The 24251-nt window shown below is 40.0% G+C and overlaps 1 protein-coding gene across 1 annotated transcript in view; it reads right to left on the reverse strand.

Moving 5' to 3' along the window:
- The window catches only part of LAMA3 (laminin subunit alpha 3), a 509154-nt gene that overhangs the window by 110485 nt on the left and 374418 nt on the right, over positions 1-24251 (reverse strand). Inside the window, exons 45-56 of the mRNA XM_033933874.1 lie at positions 23922-24028; positions 22098-22148; positions 18234-18385; positions 16642-16752; positions 16438-16549; positions 14774-14938; positions 13717-13913; positions 11769-11885; positions 10437-10591; positions 3738-3879; positions 3172-3271; positions 797-913 (exon numbers count right to left, since the gene is read on the reverse strand). Coding sequence (XP_033789765.1) covers positions 797-913; positions 3172-3271; positions 3738-3879; positions 10437-10591; positions 11769-11885; positions 13717-13913; positions 14774-14938; positions 16438-16549; positions 16642-16752; positions 18234-18385; positions 22098-22148; positions 23922-24028 — 1526 coding nt within the window. The remainder of the gene's footprint in view (positions 1-796; positions 914-3171; positions 3272-3737; positions 3880-10436; positions 10592-11768; positions 11886-13716; positions 13914-14773; positions 14939-16437; positions 16550-16641; positions 16753-18233; positions 18386-22097; positions 22149-23921; positions 24029-24251) is intronic.

Genomic DNA, 24251 nt, shown 5'->3' on the forward strand with positions numbered 1-24251 from the left:
AGGACCAACAAAACCCCTGTCTCCCCTCCCCTTCACATATATCCCCTCTACTATCAAAAAAACTGAAAAAGCGGTATATAAAAATAAATTATTATTATTAAATTATTATTATTAAGTAGACATATTCTTCCCTTCTTTCTAGGCAAAGTTCCATGGATCCATAGTGTTGATCCCTGGGAATAAAACGAATTGTTCAAGTTGCACCATATTTTTCAACAAGAGATCAAGGAAAATTCAAGGCAAAAACTAGAAGGGCAGGAATAGAACCAACAGACAACAAAACTGATGGGTTCAGGAGTGTGAAAAGATGCCAATGAGAAAGAATTGGTGACTAATATCAAAATTAGTAGAAAGATCCAGAAAGGTGATAAATGTTTGCTAGAAGGAGACCATTTGACATTTTTGGAAAGTCTTTTTCTGCTAAGCGCGCATCACAAATGGAAGACGTGAAGAAGAGTGTCAGAGGAAAGGAGAATGTACGAGTAGACAAGACAGTCAAAACATTTTTTTAAAAGTGTAGTAGGTGAATTTGTGGGTAGTAGTTGATAAGCCCAGAGAAATACAGAATGAACTTTACTTGATTGAGGTAGTATGGGTATGTTTGAAGGTAAAGAAGGAACCTGGGAAGATGAAAGAAGACAAACACTGAAGTGACAGAGATTGGGATTAAAGGAAGCAAGTGATGAGAGTATATATACACATAGGCCTCTTCACGTTCATGTGAAGGATGAAAAACTGAAGGTGATGAGAAGGTATTCATAAACACTACCACAAAAGCAACCAGCCCACTACTAACCTCTTTGTATCCTGTCAATATCTCTTTTCATATTAATAAGCTCCATTTCCATGCTGTTCTTCTTTTCTTCTGCATCATTCACTCTGTTTTTAATGTCTTCCAGTGCTGGATTAATATCTTATATTTTTTTTTAAAAAGTGTGAACAAATGCAAGTTTTAATCACTTTTACCATTTTGGAACACAGAAGCATGCAAGACTTTGAAAATGATCACTCCTGCAAACAACCAATCAGGTACAACATACACCAAAAGCGTTAATATCATGAATTGTCATACCTAAGAACATAGCAAAATGAAATGGGATACTGTTACCAGGGTACAAGTTATATTGCAATGAAAGAATAAATCAAATTAGAGGGGGAAGTTGCGTTGTATGTTAAAGGGGTAATTGAATCAAACAAAATAAACATTCTGCATGATATAGATGCAGTGTGGAATTCATATGGCTAGAAATTCCATGTGTGAAAGGAAGGACTATACAGGTAGGGCTGTACTACCGCTCCCACCCACAGAGATTAGGAAAGCTGTCAAATTGGGCAACGGCATAATAATGGGTGCTTTAAATTACTTCAATCCACAGAAAAGAGTTGGAAAATCACTATACAAAAAACCAATATAAATAACTCTCTTCTTTTGTGTCTCCTGTTAGTTAGTAGTCAAGTTTTCATGCTGTGGATATGGATTTTCCCCTGAAGACACTCCAGCGAAACGGGGTCTCCCTTTGGGAATTCAACTTCTTTTTTGTTTTTTGTTTTTTTAATTCTTTATTCATTTTCAAATCAAAACAAGTGCACAAAAATACATCATACAAGTAATTCCAATATAGCACTATAATGTTTAACACATAAAATCTAATAGTGTAATATCCCCACCCACCCATCTACCCTTCATCACATTTTCAACTAAAATAGAATATATACATGTTCAACTTGGTTTTCTTCAGCAACAAGGACAGCGTTTGAGATAAGTGGCTTTTTGAACGTAAGAAATTGCAATGTGGATTGAATTCTTGGAGTTGGCTATTTCGGACTGTGGGTATTTGCGCCACTGTTTTGAATTGAAGTTTTTTCACCGGCGGTGAAGCAGGACAGGATTTTCAGCATTTAAAAATATGACTGTCTGAAAGAGAGAGGGTATGCCTAGAAGTAGTGGAGTTTTTTCTGACCTGTGATGACAGTGGGTATACTTTGATATGGCTGTGTGCTGCTGTATTTTCCACTGTGTGCTATGAGGTCCTTTTCTCCACTTTTAAAAATTAGCTGGGCTGTCTATTTGTCTTTTTTGGTAGAAGAGAGTTGTTTATATTGGTTTTTGTATAATGCTTTAAATTACCACACAAAATTATTTTTACAGTATGCTGTATTAATCTAGACCTATTAATCTACTAATTTATTGTTTTTGCTGATTTTATATTGCACTAAATTTTGAAGTTGGAATTGAACTGGTCTTCCCATACTTTCTTCTTCTTGACATATTTTTACTTGTAGGGTGAATGTTTGCTCATTTTTCCTATACCCTGAAAACAGATTACAATACTTACCATCTCTCGGTAGGTTATGAACATTCTCTTGATAAAGGTTCTTGAACGGAGTCCTTTACAGCTTTACTCTCCTTATGAGTCCCTTTCCCATAGGACAGATTCTCTGTCAGACTCTTTTTAGTTCCTTCAGGATTCTCTGAGCTTTAGGGCTCCTTTTACTAAGATGCGCTAAGGCTTTAACGTGCGGAATAGCGCGCGCTACGTTGCCGTGCGCGCTAGACCTTAACACCATCATTGAGCTGGCGTTAGTTCTAGAAGCGTAGCGCATGGTGTAGCGTGTGTTAATTTCTTGCGTGCGCTAAAAACGCTAGCTTATCTTAGTAAAAGGAGCCCTTAGTCAATATTTTTCTATGGTGGGTATAGTACTTCCACAGATAGGACTCTGTTTCCTTATCCTTTTAGACTTCTAAGATTGTTCTCTTCTCTCATTCTGCTCCTTCAGGCTTGATCTTTTATTACATTTTTCCTTCTTCTTGGAAGGATGAGGTGGTAGGCTGGTTCCCCATTCCAGTCACCAGCTATGGCAAATGCAGAAGGTTCATTAACCCACTCCTCAGTTCCAGAGACCCTCTTCCCTTTGATTAATGGTGCAATGACCATGAAAGAGGAGCCAAAGACAAAGGAACTTCTACTGGGTTTGGTAGATATACCAGTATGGTTTCCCTCCAAGAGGTGGCTTACCATTAGCAGGAGAAATAGCTCTTGTTCTAGAAGCTGTGAGGGTATGCCTAAGTTAAAAAGTTAAAAAAAAACAACTTATGCAGTCCTCCGGCCCGTTAACTCCTATTGAGATACAATAATATTTTGATAGTTATTTTTTGGGTTTCCAACCTACCTTGTAATCTCTTTTGTGCTTTCTCAGCTTCTTCTAGCCACTTAAAAGACTCAGTTTTTACTTTCATGGCTTTTCCTGGAAGATCTTCTCTCTCTACTGTCTGAAAATAAAATATCAAAAGTTAAATCTTAAAAACAGAAAAAGGCCATAGGGTCAAAGTCTTCCTGAAATGCTGGTTGATGAATTTCAAGCTGCTTAATTCGAAGCTCTATTCCTAGTAGACTCATAGTGCTCTTGATGGGCAGAAGGGCTATGAAGGCGCTGGTCATTAATAGAGCACAGAGAAAGGGAAAAGATATAAGGAGGAAAGAGATAGAGGTAGAGATGGGTTTATGCTGTTTTACCAGAACAGAATGCTAATAGGAACCTTATCTTTAGAGAGATATTCAAGGATGAACTGGTTAATCTGTGCTCCAAGAATACACAGAATATAGCAACCAATCAATCAGTCCACTCAACTGTGGGCTCTTAAACATCACATTTCGCAGAAGTGCATACAGAATAAGCATATGCACAGAAGCACAACGCTAAAAGTGTCGCATTTGCCCGCACTGGGCTGCACTTACTTTTAGGGCAGAACTGGCTGCTACGGCTGCATTATTGGCGGCTTCCTCTGCTGCTTTGACAGCAAGAACAATGTCCTCATAGGCTGTGGCTGCATCCATCGCACAGCGCACCAGCTCATCACTGCTAGTGTTTTTCTTAATTCTGCACCATTGAACAAAGTAAAATAGTTAGAAGTCCTGCAAGGCAAGCGAGCGAGATACTCTCCTAATTTCTACCGCAATGACTTTTCAAGCACTTGTGAGCATAGCAGATTTTTTTTTATATAGGAATGCAGAAGCAATGGGACCAGTTTGATAACTTGGTGCCTCCAGTTCAGCACCTTGATGCTGCGCGCTGCATGTCCAATCTATAAGAGCATCTGTGCACCAAGATGTTACAGAATATTAACATAAATTCAAATTGATTCACCTACCTTTAGCAACGACCATTTATGCAGGTCAGTGGTGTAAGTAGGTGTGCGAAAGTGCACCATGCAATGCATGTAACTTATAATATTCTATAAGCTGCTCGCATAAATTGGACACACACTCGTGCCCTTCTTGTGCTCCGTCTACATGTATGATCTCTTGCAGTTATGCGCTTTGTTATAGGAAGCACATAGGGGCTGATTCTATAAAGGGCGCCGAAAGTTAGGCAACTAACGTAATTGGCAAAATACCTTTAATAGCCTCAATAATGAGTAAAAAGAGATTTAATTGAGTGACAAGTGCCTATCCAATTCTATAAAAAATAGGCGCCTATTGCAAGGCGCTTAGCGGTGACTAATGCCTAAGTGGTGTTTCTATGGGCGGAGCATGACTTAGGTGCCGCTAAGTGCGATTCTCCAAAAACTTAGGCACCTGAACTGTAGGCCTTTAAAACCATCGCCTACATTTTAGGTGCCTAAGTTTATATATAGGCGCCACTAACCGCGATTCTGTAAATAGCACCTAAATATGTCACACCTATCTTCAAAAAGGGATCGAGGGGTGACCCCGGGAACTACAGGCCGGTGAGCCTGACTTCAATTATAGGGAAGATGGTGGAAGCTATGATCAAGGACAGCATATGCGAGCACATTGAGAGAAATGGCCTACTGAGAACAAGCCAGCACGGATTCTGTAAGGGTAGGTCATGCTTAACGAACCTTCTGTACTTCTTTGAGGGAATAAGCAGTCGGGTGGAAAATGGGGAACCCATCGACATCATTTACCTCGATTTTCAAAAGGCTTTCGACAAGGTGCCACATGAAAGGCTGCTTAGGAAGCTGTGGAACCACGGGGTGGGAGGGGATGTGCACCGATGGATAGAGCACTGGTTGTCGGGTAGACTGCAGAGGGTCGGAGTGAAGGGCCAATATTCTGACTGGCGGGGAGTCACGAGCGGTGTGCCGCAGGGATCGGTGCTGGGGCCGTTACTCTTCAACATATTTATCAATGACCTGGAAAAGGAAGCAAAGTGCGAGGTTATAAAATTTGCAGACGATACCAAACTGTGCGGCAGAGTTAGCTCCAGGGAGGAGTGTGAGGACCTGCAAAGGGACCTAGACAAGCTGGAAGACTGGGCGAACAAATGGCAAATGCGCTTTAACGTGGAAAAATGCAAGGTCATGCATATAGGGAAAAAAAACCCGTTGTTCAACTACAAATTGGGGGGGGCATTGTTGGGAGAAAGCAGTCTTGAGAGAGACTTGGGAGTGCTGGTGGATGCATCACTGAAGCCATCTGCACAGTGCGCAGCGGCCTCAAAAAAAGCCAACAGGATGCTGGGCATCATAAAAAGGGGCATAACAACCAGGACGAGGGAAGTCATCTTGCCACTGTATCGAGCGATGGTGCGGCCGCATCTGGAATATTGCGTTCAATATTGGTCGCCGTACCTCAAGAAGGACATGGCGGTACTCGAGAGAGTCCAAAGGAGAGCAACGAAACTGGTAAGAGGGCTGGAACACTGCCCATATGCCGAGAGGTTGGATAGGCTGGGGCTCTTCTCTCTGGAAAAAAGGAGGCTCAGGGGTGATATGATAGAGACCTTCAAGATCATGAGGGGCATAGAGAGGGTGGATAGGGACAGATTCTTCAGGCTGAAGGGGACAACAGGTACGAGGGGGCATTCAGAGAAACTGAAGGGAGATAGGTTCAAAACGAATGCAAGGAAGTTTTTTTTCACCCAAAGGGTCGTGGACACTTGGAATGCGCTACCGGAGGACGTGATTGGGCAGAGTACGGTACAAGGATTCAAACAGAGACTGGACGGATTCCTGAGGGATAAAGGGATCGTGGGATACTGAGAAAGCTAACCAGAAAATAAGTATAGAAACCCGACCAGGTCGTGCATGTGCAAGACCGGAGGGCTAGGACTTTGATGGGAAGATAGGACTCAATAGGAAACCAAGGTGGCATGGGGGCCCCTTCTGGTGATTTGGACAGGTCGTGACCTGTTCGGGCCGCCGCGGGAGCGGACTGCTGGGCAGGATGGACCTATGGTCTGACCCGGCGGAGGCACTGCTTATGTTCTTATGTTCTTATGTTCTTACATGCAGCCGGCACCATTTTTCAAAGTGCTGGCCGATTTAGGTGCCATTTATAGAATCAGCCCCATAATGCACATGCTTTTAAGGTGTGTTTACACACCTTGTTATAGAATTGATCTTCACAAGTTAATTGTGAAAATTACAATAATATATCTAAATATCTATTTACATTTTTTAACCCTACACTGGGTGCTATTAATGCAGTTTTCAGGACACGTCCAACCAGTCTGCTTTTCAGGATATCCACAATGAATAGATTAGAAATAGATTAGCATGCGCTATCTCGTACAATTTATTGCAGATATCCTCAGCTGAGAATCACTCCCCTAGGGGCTGCAGCATTACTAGTTGCTGGGAGAGTGGTGGTAAACAATCTTGGGTGTATTGCATTAAATCAATTGTTTGCACATCCATTTTCCATTAAATCCATTAAATCCATTTTCCAGGTTCAGAAGTGAACTTTAGAGTTTTCTGGCTTGGCTTAACTTGACCCAAGCCTCAAAGTTGAAATGCTTTAAGCTTAATAAATCAGTAGAATGTGGCATGTTGAAGAAGGCTGTCAGCCCTATATGAAGACAGACAGAAACCTTGCAACAGGTTTCACACACAAAAAAAGAGTAGACAAATTACAGGATGATTTCTGAGATTAATTAAATATCTAAAAGTAATGTTGTTTCTTGAGTGCACAGGTCATGAAACAAGCTTCCCTTTGTTGCATTTGAATCCAGTCGGGTTTTCAGGATTTCCCCAATGAATATGCATGAGATCTATGTGCATGTACTGCTTTCAATGCATATTCATTGGGGAAATCCTGAAAACTCGACTGGATTGCAGTCCCTGAATTTTGGAAGGATCAAGGCTGGTGTTACGAGGTGGCAAACAGTGGAATTATCCTTGAATTAATTCAATTTATATATGTATAAGAATCAAGCAACCAATATAAACAAGGAGGCAGTGCATGCAAATCCATCTCTTACATATTCATTGTGGATATCCTGTTTTAAATTTTTTATTCATGTATATTATAAGATATCATATTGTATACTTGTTAATTGAAGTGAAAATGAATAAAGAATTAAAAATAAATAAATAAATAAATAAATTTTTTATTCATTTTCATATATCAACAAGTGTAACATAGAAATTTTAAAAGATCACATAAAAAATACACTTGAATTCCTTTCATGTATCACTGTAAATACAATATATTATTCTGTATTTATAAACAATAATACCTAAAATATCTGTATTACCTAATATGTATAATAATTGTTGTTAAAATTTAAACCCTTCTTATTCCTCCCTTCCCAATACACATAACAATTATAATAAAAATAATGACAAATATTTTATGAGATAAATTAAATAAAATGAATCACACCCCCCTCCCTTCTTAATAAGGTTTTTATTATGGGAAATTAATTTCATTCATTACAGAAATCTGCTAATGGTCCCCAGATCTTCTGAAACTTGCCAAAATAACCTCTCTGTGTTGCTAATGCATATATGGCATACGGAATTCCACCAGAAGTTATAGTTTAACCTATCATAATTTTTCCAGTTATATGTAATTTGTTGTACTGCTACCCCAGTCAGTATAAATAAAAGTTTGTTATTGTTTGAAGAAATTTGACTCTTTGCTCTCATTGCTGTGCCGAATAAGATAGTATCATAAGTCAAGGCTACTGGGTTTTCCAACATCCTATTTATTTGAGGCCAAATTGAATTCCAGAATAATGATATGAATGGGCAATAGAATAATAAATGATCTAATGTCCCAACCTCAAGATGACAGTGCCAACATCTATTAGACCTAGAGCTATCTAATTTTTGTAAGCGAACAGGGGTCCAAAAAGCTCTATGCAAAAGAAAAAACCATGTTTGTCATTGTGGATATCCTACAAACCTGACCTGGCTCTGGCTCTTGAGGACCGGAATTGCATACCCCTGGCCTAGGCTGAGAGCTTGTTTGCCATGCACGCCACGAGATAAGTTAAAATTACTTTTGCCTATGAAGTTACCAGCCCTCCCTAGTGATAGGATGGTTTCCTCCACTTTTGAATTAACATATTAGCTCTTGTTCATAAGAACATAAGAACATAAGAAGTTGCCTCCACTGGGTCAGACCGAGGTCCATCTCGCCCAGCGGTCCGCTCCCGCGGCGGCCCATCAGGTCCGTGACCTGTGAAGTGGTTTCTGCCTATTTCTATAAACTACCTCTAGTTATATCTGTACCCCTCTATCTCCTTATCCTCCAGGAACCTATCCAAACCCTCCTTGAACCCCTGTACAGAGTTCTGGCCTATCACATTCTCTGGAAGCGCGTTTCATGTGTCCACCACCCTCTGGGTAAAAAAGAACTTCCTAGCATTTGTTTTAAACCTGTCCCCTTTCAGTTTCTCTGAGTGACCCCTAGTGCTTGTGGCTCCCCACAGTTTGAAAAATCTGTCCTTATTCACTTTCTCTATGCCCTTAAGGATTTTGAAGGTTTCTATCATGTCCCCTCTAAGTCTCCTCTTCTCCAGGGAGAACAGCCCCAGCATTTTTAACCTGTCAGCGTATGAAAAATTTTCCATACCATTTATTAGTTTAGTCGCCCTCCTCTGCACTCCCTCGAGTATCGCCATGTCCTTCTTGAGGTACGGTGACCAGTATTGAACACAGTACTCCAGGTGCGGGCGCACCATTGCGCGATACAGCGGCATGATGACTTCCTTCGTCCTGGTTGTGATACCTTTTTTGATGATGCCCAGTATTCTGTTTGCTTTCTTTGAGGCTGTCGCACATTGCGCCGATGGTTTCAGTGATGTGTCGACCATCACCCCCAGGTCCCTTTCAAGGTTACTCACCCCTAGCAGTGTTCCCCCCATTTTGTAGCTGAACATCGGGTTCTTTTTCCCTACATGCATGACCTTGCATTTTTCTACGTTAAAACTCATTTGCCACTTTTTTGCCCAGTCTTCCAGTTTCGTTAGGTCCCTTTGCAGGTCTTCACAGTCTTCCGTGTTTCTAACCCTGCTGCAGAGTTTGGTGTCATCAGCAAATTTGATAACCTCACATTTTGTCCCTGCCTCCAGATCATTAATAAATATGTTGAACAGTAGAGGTCCCAGCACTGACCCCTGTGGAACTCCGCTCGTGACCCATTGCCAGTCAGAGTATTGGCCTTTTACTCCAACCCTCTGCTTCCTGCCAGCCAACCAGTGTTTGATCCATCGGTAGATATCCCCTTGCACCCCGTGGTACCACAGCTTTTTAAGTAGCCGTTCATGAGGTACCTTGTCGAAGGCTTTTTGGAAGTCAAGGTAAATGATGTCTATGGATTCCCCCTTATCCATCTGGCTGTTTATTCCCTCAAAGAAGTACAGCAAGTTCGTGAGGCATGACCTTCCCTTGCAGAAGCCATGTTGGCTCGCCTTCAGTTGTCCATGGTTTTCTATGTATTCGCATATTGTGTCCTTTACCATTGCTTCCATCATCTTCCCTGGAACCGAGGTCAAGCTCACAGGCCTGTAGTTTCCCGGGTTACCCCTTGATCCCTTCTTAAAGATGGGCGTGACATTTGCTATTTTCCAGTCCTCTGGGATCTCCCCTGTTTTTAGGGAGAGGTTACATATCACTAATGCACAGCGTTTTGTTTATATTGAATTATCCTGGAATCCCATGCCACAAAAGGCTCCAAACCTGCCTCAAACTGAGGGGGCACAGCTTGCAGGTGGGTTTGGGGCCCTCCCTCGGTTTCTATCCTGGGAAGGAGCAATGGTTGGACTGTTGAACTCAATATAAAACTCAGGGGAAGCGTTTCTAATACTCATTACATGAAGTTAAGAGGTTAGGCTTAGGAGTAATCTAAGGAAATACTTTCTTTTACAGAAAGGGTGGTAGATGTGTGGAACAGTCTCCCGGAAGAGGTGGTGGAGACAGAGACTGTGTCTGAATTCAAGAAAGCCTGGGATAGGCACGTGGGATCTCTCAGAGAGAGAAAGAGATAATGGTTACTGTGGATGGGCAGACTGGATGAGCCATTTGGCCTTTATCTGCCGTCATGTTTCTATGTTTCATGCCAAGCAGAGCTTTAACAAAGCTAATGTGCTCAGACACCTGTAATGTTATTCTGCTGAACTTTAACTTCTGTGAGCAAACTAATTATATGTTATTAAATGCATGCAGACTAGAATGTACTTACTCATCCAGTTGATTTGCCAGGACCTGTAACGACTCAGCATGCTTTTCTGCCTGCACCACAAGAGGCTCTTTCCTTGCAGCCTCTGAAAGTTTCTTCACTTTCTCAGTCAGTTCCTGTTTTGCTCCATCTAACTGAGCAGCTAGTTTTTCATAGTCCTGTGTTTTGAATAAAAGGAATCTGTTTTATTTGTGTACAATAGAACCAAAATTTCACTTTACATATTCGGTTCTGGGATTTTCTTTTTGGTGGAAGGTGGAGAACAAGTGGGGGGGGGGTTGCCTGAAGAGTACATTGAGTGAGTCTTCCTTTCTCTCTGCTGGTTTCAATGAAGTCTACTGAAATCATCAAGCAACACCGAAAACCCCAATACTGTCTCATTTTGGCCTTTATCTGCCACCATATTTCTCTGCTTCTGTCGTGGGATCTCTTAGGGAGAGGAGGAGATGGTGCTTTTATCTGCCATTATATTTCTGTGTTTCATCGCTGGATACTGGCCCTGATTCTATAAACAGTGCCTAACTCCTAGGCGCCACTGAGTAGAATTGTCAATCACCTGCTAGGCACCGGTAGGTGTTGAAAGCTTAGGCATACTGCAGGGGAGTGGTTAAGCTACAGCCTCAGCACCCTGAGTTTGTGGGTTCAAACCCACACTCTTCCTTGTGACCTTGGGCAAGTCACTTAATCCCCCCATTGCCCCAGGTACATTAGATAGATTGTAAGCCCACTGGAACAGACAGGGAAAATGCTTGAGTATCTGAATAAATAAATGTAAACCATTCTGAGCTCCCTGGGGAGAATGATAGAGAAACTGAACAAACAAATAAATAAATACAGGCCAGGTTTTTCTTGGCCTAAACTAGTGCTTCTAAATTAGGCTCCTACCAGCACCAAACTCAAACCACGCCCATAATCTGCTTGATTCTGCTCGGAATCCACCCCTAACCATGTCTTCTTGCTGGTAGGTGCCTCGGTGTAGACGTCTAGCTCAAAGTGGTAGCCACCTAACGAGTTAAACATCTACCAACTAATTCATTTTTTGTTATTCTTTAAAAAAGGTTTCAATTATCAGCGTCAATTAAGAAAATTAAATTAGGCACCTAGATCGGCTAGGCATGCCAATCTAGGCACCAAACTTTAGGCGTCATTTAAACAATCTGGGCTACTGTGTTTAAAATTATTCTATGTCAGTTTGTTTTCCATCTCTGAGAGATACAAGGAACTCTCTCCCCCATGTTGGGCTCTGCACTTGCTAATGGGGAAATGATGGGTCTCCTTTAAAAAGAAGCTGTGCATATCACTTGCTTGAATATAGTATACATTTTTCTCACTCACCTCTTTACTCTTTGTCAATTTCTCCACCAGGCTATTTGTCTGGGCCAAGGTGTCTTCTGCAGCAGCAAGGTGATCAGAGACATCTTCCTGCTGCTTATTCAAGTCTTTGACCCTTTTCTAAAAGAATTCGGAGATTTTACTTTAAGCTGCATTGCGCATAATCATATTAGAGGCACAAGAATTTTAATGATAGTACAGAGCACGAGCACAGGTGTTAACATTATAGATAGATGCAAAATGCCTTTTATTGTGATTCTATTTATAATAATGTTTATAAAGTATAAATACACACAATATCACAAACAAAAGAGCTACCGCAATCTCCCCCCCCCCCCCAAAAAAAAAAAAAAAAATATCCAAGAGGCTCAGAACATGTTCAAAATAGCAAAAGTATTTCAGTCTACCTTTAGTCTGCATGGGTCAACTAAGCAGAAAGAGGTCTTTTCACTTTGCAATTATATCCTTAGATCTGGGGTTATCAACCCTGTCCTCAGGGTACATCCAGTCTGTCAGAATTTCAGGATATCCATAATGAATATGCATGAGAGAAATTTAATATGCTATCTCCATCATATACAAATTATTTCCTTTGAGAGGGCAATTTTCAGACTGTGTCCTGTGTAGTAATTCTATAAGGAGCTGCCTAGATTTAGGTGGCAAGTACACATGCCCATGTCTGTATTCTAGTCATTTGTGCACATATGTATGTGGATGCATGCGCATATAAATGACCATTTTCAGGCTATGCACTATTCTGTACATACTTTTTAATATTCCAGGTAGGCGAAGGTTGGGTGCAGTGGCATAGCAACCATGTGAAATGGGCAGGAAATCCCACGGGTCCCCAAGCCTGTGGGGGGGCCTAAGCTAGAGAACTGCACGGGAACGGGTTGGTGCCCTTCAATAATTCAGCACAACTGCACTTGCTCTCTTCAAAAGGATGCAGGCAGTGGTTCCTACATGCTGCCTACAGATGACCCGGAAGCCTTACGTCAGAAGGAAGGCTTCTGAGTCAGCCACCAGCAACATGTAGAAACTGCTGCCCGCAGCCTCTTGAAGAAGTAGGAGGGATGTATGTGGAGGAGAGGAGAACTATTATATAGCGAATATTATATAGGGCCCCCCTCAATATTTTTGCCCATGGGCCCCTGCTGTTCTAGCTACACCAATAGTTGGGTAGAATTTGGGTGGGGGCACACGTTTATAGGCATAGATTACAAAATTCTATAATAATGACACGGGGACAAATTTTTCCCCATCCTTGCAGGAACTCAATTTCCCCATCCCGTCCCCGTGAGTTTTGTTGCGGTCCCTCTCCCCATTCCTGTAAGCTCTGCCTTAATCGCATAAGCCTCGAACACGTATGATTTTAAAGCATTTGAGGCTTGTGCAGATGAAGACAGAGCTTGCAGGAATGGGGACAGGGACCGCAACAAAACTCACGGGGACGGGGAAATTGAGTTCCTACGGGGATGGGGAAAAATCTGTCCCCGTGTCATTCTCTAGTCTAGAATCTAAATGCATTCTTTCACAACCTAAGCACTAGCGTTCATACTAGCTCTACGGCTGTAAACGCCCATGCCTGAAATAGCAGGCGCCTACTTTTCTTTAAAGACTAGGGGTTCTCCTTTTAAAAAAGGTGCGCTAGCTGTTACCGCCTCCTTTTAAGCAGGCAGTAGTTTTTTGGCTAGCACACGCTAATCTTGTGCGTGCGCTAAAAATGCTAGCGCACCTTCGTAAAAGGAGCCCTAGGTTCCAAACAGATACATGCTTGGTGCCTAAAAACAGAGGACACTCTTTGGAACTAAGTCTGTACGTCCCATTTATATGCAGTCTATTGCAGGCGCAAGCACCTGCGGCTCTAGGGATGCCAAAATATTCAACACTTGTGGTACACATTCCACTTGTGTTACTGCCACTTTGCTTTCTGTACAAAGTCTAACATTACCTTGATATCATCGAATAGTATGGCATTATCTCTGTTTATGTTCCTAGCTTCCTCAGTTTGTTCAGATGCTTCATTCAGCACTGTACGAAGATCATTTAGTTTGGAGTTGTATTCACTTAATGAATTTCTCATGCTGCTAATAAGGTCCTTGTTCTGATTATTGGTCTTTTGCAGTTCATCCCTAACTTGGTTTAATACTGTTGCATAAGAAAAAAAAAAAAAAAAAGAAGAAGTGTTAAAGTTCCATGGAAGTCAAAATTTACTCTTTATCATGAGGACAGCTTAGATTTGCTATCCTTAACAAGATGAATGCTTCTAGTCAAATCTCATCAAATAACAACAAACTTTTATTTATAATGACTGGAATAGCAGTACAGCAAATTACACATAATTGGAAAAATTGGGACAGATTGAACTATAATTTCTGGTGGAACTCAGTTTGCCATATATATAAGATGGAACATGCATTTGCAACACAAAAAGGATATATGAATAAGTTCAAGAAGATTTGGGGACCATTAACAGAATATTGCAATATTTGAATTTCATTTTCCCATGATAAGAAAATAGTATAAAGAAGGCGGGGGGGAGGGGTTAAGGGGAGGGAATTATTCTCTTTATCATATATTATAAATAAAATATTATAATAGATGATATTCTTACATGAAAATAACGTAATAGAGGGGGAAAAGGTTCATATTTAAATAATAATTGATAAAATCATTACAATATATATATTGTATAACTTTATAAGAAAAATAATTACAATTATATGATATATAAAACCATAAGAAAAATAAGACAAGAAATGTTATATATAAAATATATTATAAAAATATCAAGTGTATTGTTAAGATAATTGTATGAAAATTTATGACACTTGTTGTTAAATGGAAAAAAAATTCAATAAAAAACTTAAACAAAAACAAGATGAATGCCAGGTTTGCATCTAGCATAAGGCATGCTTTTCATAACCACTGACGTATGTCTATTTCTCAAGTTCCTCTATAAGGTAAGAGCCTACGATATGCACACCCTATAAACAGTCAGCTCTTACATGCTTGAGCCTCTTCACGCTCCATCTCAGCATCTTTTCGCTGTTTGTTGAAGTTAAGGTTTCGCATCTGTCCTATCATCCGTTCTGCTTCTGCCATCTTTTTTAGAATTTCATCAGGGAGCGAACTGCTGCCGCTTGTAGTACCTGTCATCTCCTCTATCAGAACTAGAAGAAAACAATATTTATTCCTTTTATCTTCCCTGATGATCTGAAATATGGCGCTTCCTTTGAGGCCATCGTTTTTATACCATCTTAGTACAAACCATGTAGAACTGTTCTTCCTTCCTCAACTAGGCTATAGAAAATCTTGTGCATCAGTAAATACAATACCGCATTGCAGGTAATGCATTACAGATGATGACAGTGAACTTTTGTTGTCATAATTCATAAATTAGTCAGGGCATATATCACATACCTTTAATTCATAGCATGTCATGTTAATATCTACCAAGCATTCTTTATAAATATGGAAGACATTTAACAAAATACTGTACTCAGGATATATTAGAACCCCTTAATGCAGTGGCTTCCAGATCTGGTCCTGGAGTCATTAAAGCCAGTCAGGTTTTCAGGATATCCACATTGAATATTCATGAGACAGATTTGCATGCAGTGGAGGCAGTGCATGCAGATCTCTCTCATAAATATTCATTGTTGAAATCTTGAAAGCCTGCCTGGCTGGGGTACTTCCAGGACCAGGTTTGGGAACCACTGTCTTCATGTACATTCTGTATATTATAACTTTTCTGATAGTCTATGCAAATAATAAAGAAGTATCATTAGTATTATATGTAAATTCTTACAGCTTTTTATATATATATATATATATATATATATATATAATTTATATTCTGCATACCCTACAATTCTATGTGGATTACAAATTATTCAGGTACTCAAGCATTTTTTCCCTAACTGTCCTGGTGGGCTCCCCACTCTGTCTAATGTACCTGGGCAATGGGGATTAAGTGCAGGATTCAATCCCACAACCTCAGGGTGCTGAGGCTATAGCTCTAACCACTGCACCACACATTCCCATCTTACATTTAGAACAGATCTGCTGGCTTAGTGGAAGGCCCAGGTTTATTAGGGGCTTTAGTTTCAAAGATAGAACCATCTGACTTTTACCAAAGCTGCCTGTTCTGTTGCTATAGTGGGATGTTGTTTTTATGTTCTTGTTTTGTGGTTTTAACTATATATGTATGTTGTTTTGTAACCCACTCTGATATTCATGTTTGGATGGGATAAATATAATCTCATATTAAATAAAAATATTAAAATATTGAGAAAACTCCTTTACTACGTCCAGGAAGTGGTTATTTGTGTCCCATTTAATACTCCTAATTGTTTTAAAAAGTTGGTTCCTTACATTTGATCTCAGTCAAAAAGCAATTAAGAAGCATCAGCTTGGTTGACTAGGGTGGGGATTGAGACCAACGATAGAAATCTTACTCTTTCCTAAAAGCACTGTAATTTATTCTCAGAATCCTAATCTGCTCATCAGGAAAGAGTGATGGAAAATATATGGCACCGATTTACGTGGCTGTAATTGCTTCCCATTTTCACTATTCTACCGCATAGATAAAAAGTACTGCATATGATTTAAAAAGTGATGCAACATCTGATAACAGAAAAAGAAAAAGAAAGTTTTTAGAAATCCTTACCACGAATATTCTTTATTAGAACTTCTATCCTCAGAACTAGATTCCTAGCATTTTCGTTAGTCTGAGTGGCTTTACTGTGCAATGTCTGAGCTCTCTTGGAATTAATTTCAGCCTAGGGGGGAAAGATATAAAAATTGTAAAATGAAGTTTGGCACATCAGATTCACAAGGGATGGTTTCAAATATCTCGCCTCAAAGGCCTTACCTTTTTTTGGAGTGCATTTATGTCCTGCTTAAGATTGATCAAGTCTGTCTCCAGCTCATTCACTTTTGAATTTTGATTGGAAATTGTTGCATGATACCGGTCTAGTTGTAGCTGAAAGCAGAACAAAGCAATTCATGAACTTGCCTCATTCTGGCAAAGTAGCAGTAAAATTGAATGAATTCAAAGACCCTCAGCAAGAAGGCAAAGGTTAAGAACCTAGGCATCTGCGACCACGTTACCCCTGCATTATTAGCTTCTATGCACTGGCTGCCAATTCAAAAATGCTGCGCCATCAAGGCCCTGGTCCTCGCTGTCAAAACCTTCCACAAAATGATTCTGCACTACATGACAACTAAACTACAAATCTACTTCTCAAAGCAACCACTGAGGTCCCAAGTAGAAAAACGGCTGACCATACCTCCTGGCTGCTTCCTCAAGACCAAAACAGCCCGCAAACGCTCCTACTCACATTTCATACCCAGACTATGGCACACCATCTCCCCATCTGATAGAACACTAGATGGACTTTGCAGCTTCAGAAAGACCATAAAAACCTTCCTCTTCACAAACCCAGCGCCTTAAGGACATGCACCTAGAAACACCATTCAGAGTCAACGCACCTACTCTCACCAGACGCTGCTTAGTGTAATATGTTTTACTGTCATGTCTATATTGTAAATTATGTCATCTCTGTTCTGTCTCGATCATATTGTGGATGTACTTTGTAACCCGTTCTGAGCTCCTTTGGGAGGACAGGCTAAATAATTGGGCAAATAAATAAATAAATAATAAATAAACTTGAGGACACATGGAGGGCAATTCTGTACCAGTGTGCTTGTTTTTAGGCACCTAGTGGCTACCTATTCTATAAAGTAGGTGTACTCAACCAGAGGAGGCAAATTTTCAGAATGATTGGGGGTGTTAAATCCAATGGAAATGACCCCTCTCTGGACCTAGTAAAGGAATTTGCTCAATATTGGGGGTGCTCAAGCACCCACAGAGCTGGCTCCTAGGCTCTCAGCCCAGTCCTTGGGTCACACCTGGTCAATCATGTTTTCAGAGCGCCCACAATGAATATGCATGAGACAGATTTGCATTCAGTGGAGGAAGTGCATGCAAATTTATCGTGGGCATCTATATTGTGAATATCCTGAAAACCAGACTGAGTGAGAACGCCTGCTATAAAGGAAAGTATGCCTCTACTAGCATAACCAGGTATGCAGTAAACACATGTATGATGTTGGGCATACTTACAGCAGCCATAACGCTGGTGTAAATGCTCACGTCTTTAAGCCAAAGATACACACATAACTATAGAAGTGTGAGTTCAACCCACATTTTGCCCAGACTGGGGGTAATTCTCTATAGGTCATCTAAAGTCAGCAGGGTATAACAAACTCAGTAGTCAAAAATCCAGCAAACCTATTGTTGTAACATACTTTGCCCTGGTTAAATGAGCAATGACATCTTCTAACAGTATGGCCTTAACAAAGGCCTTCATACATTCAGGTTTAAGTTCAGCCTCTGCAATCTTAATCCCAATGCATTTAAAATAAAGCTTGTATCCCTTATGTCTTTTTAAGTTCCTTTACCTTTAGGTCACTGATCTGTGTCTCCAAATATTTTATTTGCCTTAATGCATGGGAGGAGTAGTTAGCACTCCGAAGTTGTGTCTTAATCAGTTGCAGCTCATCACTCATCATGCCCAAATCCTTCAGCAAAGTGTTTACGCAACTATCGCAAGCTGTAGCCAAAATACAATACATAAACAGAAAAAAAAATGTCATATTTCCTTTATACATAACACCATGAGGGAAAGCCATCTGATTACTGGAAATAAACGTATACCAACATTTTTAAAAAATGGCAAACGCTTTTAGGTGAGATATATCATATCTACTTAAAGTATGGATGTGCACAGACAATCCACAACCAAACTATATGGAACCAATTCCTGGACTTCCAAGAGTTAAAATGGTGTAGTTTATCAATGTACAATTCAGATATAAAAGTCACAGTATAACAAAAGCCAAACACTTTGCTGAGAAATAAAGTCACTTGCTGTAATCAGATGACGAGACCCTACATGGGCCGTGTTTCGGCAATATTTGCCTTCTTCAGGGGTCCTTAAAATGCGAATTTATGAACATACCTCAACATATAAAATATACATTAAAATACAAGAATAATCACAAGCATTAAAACTACAATAACTCAAAATGCAAAATTAGGCAATGAAATAAATATGCAGGATAAATCAACCTTGAATACAGCTATAAAAACAGCAGCTTCACAGAAAACATCCTACAAAAATATAAAAAAGAAAGCAAGACTAAGGAAACATAAAAGCACAGGATGCAATAATCACATCCATAAGTTAAAAAGGCAGGCATGAAAGGTCTCATCCCCAAGGCAAAAAAAGGTATTATAACCCAAATGGCCACACAAAGGGCCAAATGTGGATTCCATACATCTAGAAAACTAGAACAAAAGACGGTAAAAATGAGTGACTATGTCTGAAATGAATGTGGACTGTGTTAAAAAAACATAAATATAACCCAGTCATAAAACGGTGAGGTGCCCGACATATGAGTAACACTTATGCATTTTCTTAACTATGCTATAGGACACCGATGGAAAGACGCACCAGAGGGGTGGTTAAGAACTCGACATTTAAAACTTATGAACAGTCGTTACACGAGACTAATAATTAGCCAAAACGCCAATGAGAAGACATGGCGTGCCGTTATGAGTTAACGGGCACCTCACCGTTTTATGACTGTGTTATATTTATATTTTTTAACCCCGTCCACATTCATTTCAGACATAGTCATCCATTTTTACCGTCTTTTGTTCTAGTTGTCTAGCTGTATGGAGTCCACAATTGGTCTTTTGTGTGGCCATTTGGGTTATAATACCGTTTTTTTGCCTTGGGGATGAGACCTTTCATGCCTGTCTTTTTAACTTTTGGATGTGATTATTGCACCCTGTGCTTTTATGTTTCCTTAGTCTTGCTTTCTTTTTATATTTTTGTAGGATGTTTTCTGTGAAGCTGCTGTTTTTATAGCTGTATTCAAGGTTGGTTTATCCTGCATATTTATTTCATTGCCTAATTTTGTGTTTTGAGTTATTGTAGTTTTAATGTGTGTGATTATTCTTGTATTTTAATGTATATTTTATATGTTCATGTATGTCATAACGTTTGCATTTTAAGGACCCCTGAAGAAGGCAAATATTGCTGATATATACTAATATTTGAATTGTACATTAATAAACTATACCATTTTAACTCTTGGAAGTCCAGGAATTGGTTCCATATACCGTAGTTTGGTTGTGGATATCTGTGTTTTTGTGGTACCAAGGTCCATTGCTGTGGGTGTTAGGACCGTCCTTGAGGCACTGACCACCCCATAGTGTCGTTTGTTTTCAAGTGTGCACAGACAATAACATTTTGGGGGGGGGGTTTAGCCTTTTTCTCATTATTTGGACTTTTTTTCAGTTTGTTTCATTTGTTTCAATAAAAATCGTTAACATGTGAGGAGTGTTCAATAATTTATCTTCCTGAGAAAGGAAAATGGTAAAACCAGAGGATATAATTTGAGATTGAAGGGTGGTAGACTCAATGTTAGGAAATTCTTTTTTATGGAGAGGGTGGTTGATGCCTGGAATGCGCTCCAGAGGGAGGTGCTGGAGAAGAAAACGGTGACAGAGCTCAAATAAGCATGGGATGAACACATAGAATCTCTAATCAGAAAATAATGGGTATATATTGAAGGAACTAAGGCCAGTACTAGGCAGATTTGCACAGTCTGTGTCCCATATATGGCCATTCAGTCGAGGATGGGATGGGGAGGGCTTTGATGGCTGGGATGGTTTAGATGGCAGGAGTGAATTTTGATGGAGACTCTAGCAGGTAGAACCTAAGCACACTACTGGGCAGAGCTCTGGGTTTCTGGTCCAGAAATATCTAAGAAAAAGGACCATTTAAATTAATTTATAGAGCATGTATAGTTGGGCAGACCATTCGGGTCTTTATATGCCGTCATTTACTATGTCACTATGAGTATGAAAGAAAATAGCAAGTGTGTTGAAACAAGTCTGTGCATGATGTGACATGTCTCAAGTTTACTCATGCACAGTTGTGGCTCAGTGCCTAGGGCCATAAAAAAGTCATTAATGTATTGAGCTTTGGCTCGTACTGAGGTCTCACGTTTATTAATTTTTGTTTATTTATAACCAGAGGATATTCTTTGAGAGCTCAATACAGGGTACTGCCAATACTTTTTTGTTTTGTTCAGCGCAAATCTAACATTGCATGAGACAGGGTGTCAGGAGAGTCCTCATGCAAATCAAGTAAGATAAAGCTAGATTTGGATCACTGTTAAGTGATAAAATTTATCAAAAAGAAGGGAAAAAGCCAAAGGAGTTCCATGAACGCATGACTGCAGTTTATAGAGAGTCTGCCCCATAATTCTACAAAGTAAAATTTTGGAGCAAGCCGGTTAAATGGGGTAGAGAGTCCATTGAAGATGACCCTCACACTGGATGGCCCGTGGAAGCAACTTCCACAGAAATGTGTAAGAAAGTTGAGGATTCTATTTTGTCAGACAGACAAATTAAGGTTTCCCTAACAGCTGAAGAAATGGGCATCTTGGCAGGTACAGTTTGGAAAATAATTCATGAAGAGTTGGGCATGTCCAAGGTTAGTCCAAGATGGATTCCAAGAATGCTGATGCCATGTCTGAAGGCCATGAGGCTCCGGTGCTGTCAGGAGAACTTGGAGATGCTCCATGAAGACCAAGTGAATTTATTTTGTTTGGTGACTGGAGATGAGACTTGGGTCTATCACAGAGATCCTGAGTCCAAAATGGAGTCAATGCAGTGTATGCACAAGTCATCCCCCACCTTAAAAAAGTTCAAGATAGAAAAATCTGCAGGAAAAGTCATACCAACTGTCTTCTGGGATGATGAAGGACTTTTACTTCTGGAATTCATGCCACACAAGACAACCATAACCGGTGAGAGTTATGCCAACACAATGATTGTTTTGGCGTGTTGCTCCTTCACAACAATGGGCCAATGCACATATTATGATAATCACAGACTACTATCTGAGAATGTGTGTTTCAGCAGCTGAACCATCCACCTTGCAGCCCTGACCTGGTTCCCTCAGATTATATCCTGTCCCAAGTTTTGAAGAAATCTCTTTGTGGACAGTAGTTTTCAAATGATGCAACCATCAATGAAACTGTGACGTCCTAGTCTAAACGTCAAACAGAGGAATTCTTTTCAAAGGGGTTAAAGTCATTGCAGGAAAAGTGGATGAAGTGTATGAAGCGATCAGGGAACTATATTGAAAAATAAAACAAATTTTATTTTTGAAAGCTCTTTTCTTTCCTACTGAGGTAGATAAATTATTGAATGCCCCTCGTACATTTGAAACTTTTAGTACTCACGGTCACAATCCTCATCAGTTCCCACATCTTTTGGCTCTTCGTTGAAACATTCTGGAATCAGAAACAAGGAAATTGTGACACTAAAGCCTTACCGTAATCTAACTATTGACTGATGTCAGCACAGGATAGGGTACATTTTCTGCAGGGCACCTAAATGGCAGTGGATGCTTTTTTTTTTTGGCAGTATGCATCCAGCTGATTTTCAAGCCTACAATATCCATGATTCACTGTCCTCAACTATCAGTATGTTACATAACTAAAAATATGTTTATTCACGTACAAGATATGAAATACATATTAGTGGCATGCCTACTGGTGTGTATTTTTTAAATGAAATATATAAGCATGTTTTCCAAATATATCCCCAAATCACCTTTTTTTGTTTTATCTGGAAGTTCCTCAAGCTTCCTTGGACTTTCAGATCCACTGAGACCATCAGCTTTCATTCAAAAGTCAAATACCTCTGTTCTATATCCCCTCTCACCAAAATTAACCCATGCAGTGCTAGTCCTCAGCTGAGCATTCCTTCCAGGACCCTTTAATCAAAGCTTCTGAATTGGGTGACTGGAAAGACTTGAGCCAGGAATCCAACCCCGATTCCTTGATATGGTAGTCTGCAGCACTGCTACTATGCCATCAATCTGAAATGACTTGTGTCAGTGCAACCAGACACTTGAGTATCCTTTCAGGAGGCTGACACATACCTTCTTATTGTACAAGTGTAGATCCTGAAAGATCACTTCAAAAATTTACCTCGTGTTTTAGACAAACAAAATAACATGCACCTTCCCTTTTTAAAAAATGTTTTTTTGTCTTGTTCCTCCTTCTCATCCTCTATCTTTGAACCTCCCTCTTAGGCAGGATGCTTGGGTGGTTTCAGGGATCCTTCACTGATTGGAGGGGTGGAGGTGCATTCTCAGCACCATTATTTTGCCCTCTATGGCTTTTCTGAGCTATGGTAGCCATTTCCTTTCTACCCCAGGCCTTTGCACCACACCCAAGCTTACCTAGCACCAACAGATGGGGAATGTAAGTTTGTCAAGATATAAACAAAATGAATACTTTACTCTCATCCAAAGGAATGCAGGGACTGTTGGTACATAAACCACAATAAAGTGTAGACAAGGAACATCACAAAAGCGGAGAAAAGACTTCAGTACAGTCTACACTCAACCATTATAGCAAAGCTAACAAAAAGCAAGTGCATTTTAATCATCAGTCAAAAAAACTCCTCTAGTACAAATCTGTAATGGGAACCTTGCTGATTACAAATACGTTTTTGTGAGTTCATGCTTGTTTGCACTTTAGCGTGGCACTTCTAATTTCCTTTTTGGGGATTTATAAGGACATGATTTGATGATTGGACCTAAAAATTTGGGGAGGATTTTTCAGTCGATGAAGTAATTATTCTCTGAAGCCATAACATTTCTGGATGGGGGTTCTGAGGCTTTTTCCTCCTATGTTTAAGAAAAAAAAAAAAAAAAAAAGGTTGCTCTTTAGTTGTGTTATATTTTTTCCTGTTATGTGGGAGGTTTTTGTTGGGGGTGATCATGTAGTTTGCAGCATACAGACTAAGGGCAGTTATGTGTTTAACTGCTAACTAGTGCCAATTAACACCAAATATTTTACCAATACTTGGTTGTTAACATTAATTAACAGCTAATTATTATATTACATTACAATTTGTTCGCATAAATTTGTGCTGCTGGTAGTAAATGACTCATGGAAGATTGTCCCTTTTCTACTACCGAATTCCTATTATACCGTGTGCCTGAAAAGTACTATGACTATAATTTATGCTGTGAAAGAAAAGCCCACCCTTACCTCCGGTCAGTGGGTCACAGCTGATTGGCTCACCATTCTTATCACAATTACATGGTTTGCAGTTGCTGCCAAATTTCAGGGGATTTCCATAATACCCCGGTGCACACCTACACAGAGTCAAAACAAATATAAACAACTGATATATATCATTGTAAACTTCGAGATCAATCTCTTGGTATTTTAAATTATATCACCAATAAACTGCTGAAGAAATTGCTTTGCAATAGCATGTAGTCAACTACTACCATTTATCATTTTGATACCACTATTGGACACTTGCAGCGCTGTACAAGAAACATCAGAGACAGTCCCTGCTCCCTAGAGCTTACA

The sequence above is a fragment of the Geotrypetes seraphini genome, chromosome 2, assembly GCF_902459505.1.
Source record: "Geotrypetes seraphini chromosome 2, aGeoSer1.1, whole genome shotgun sequence".
NCBI lineage: Eukaryota > Metazoa > Chordata > Amphibia > Gymnophiona > Dermophiidae > Geotrypetes > Geotrypetes seraphini.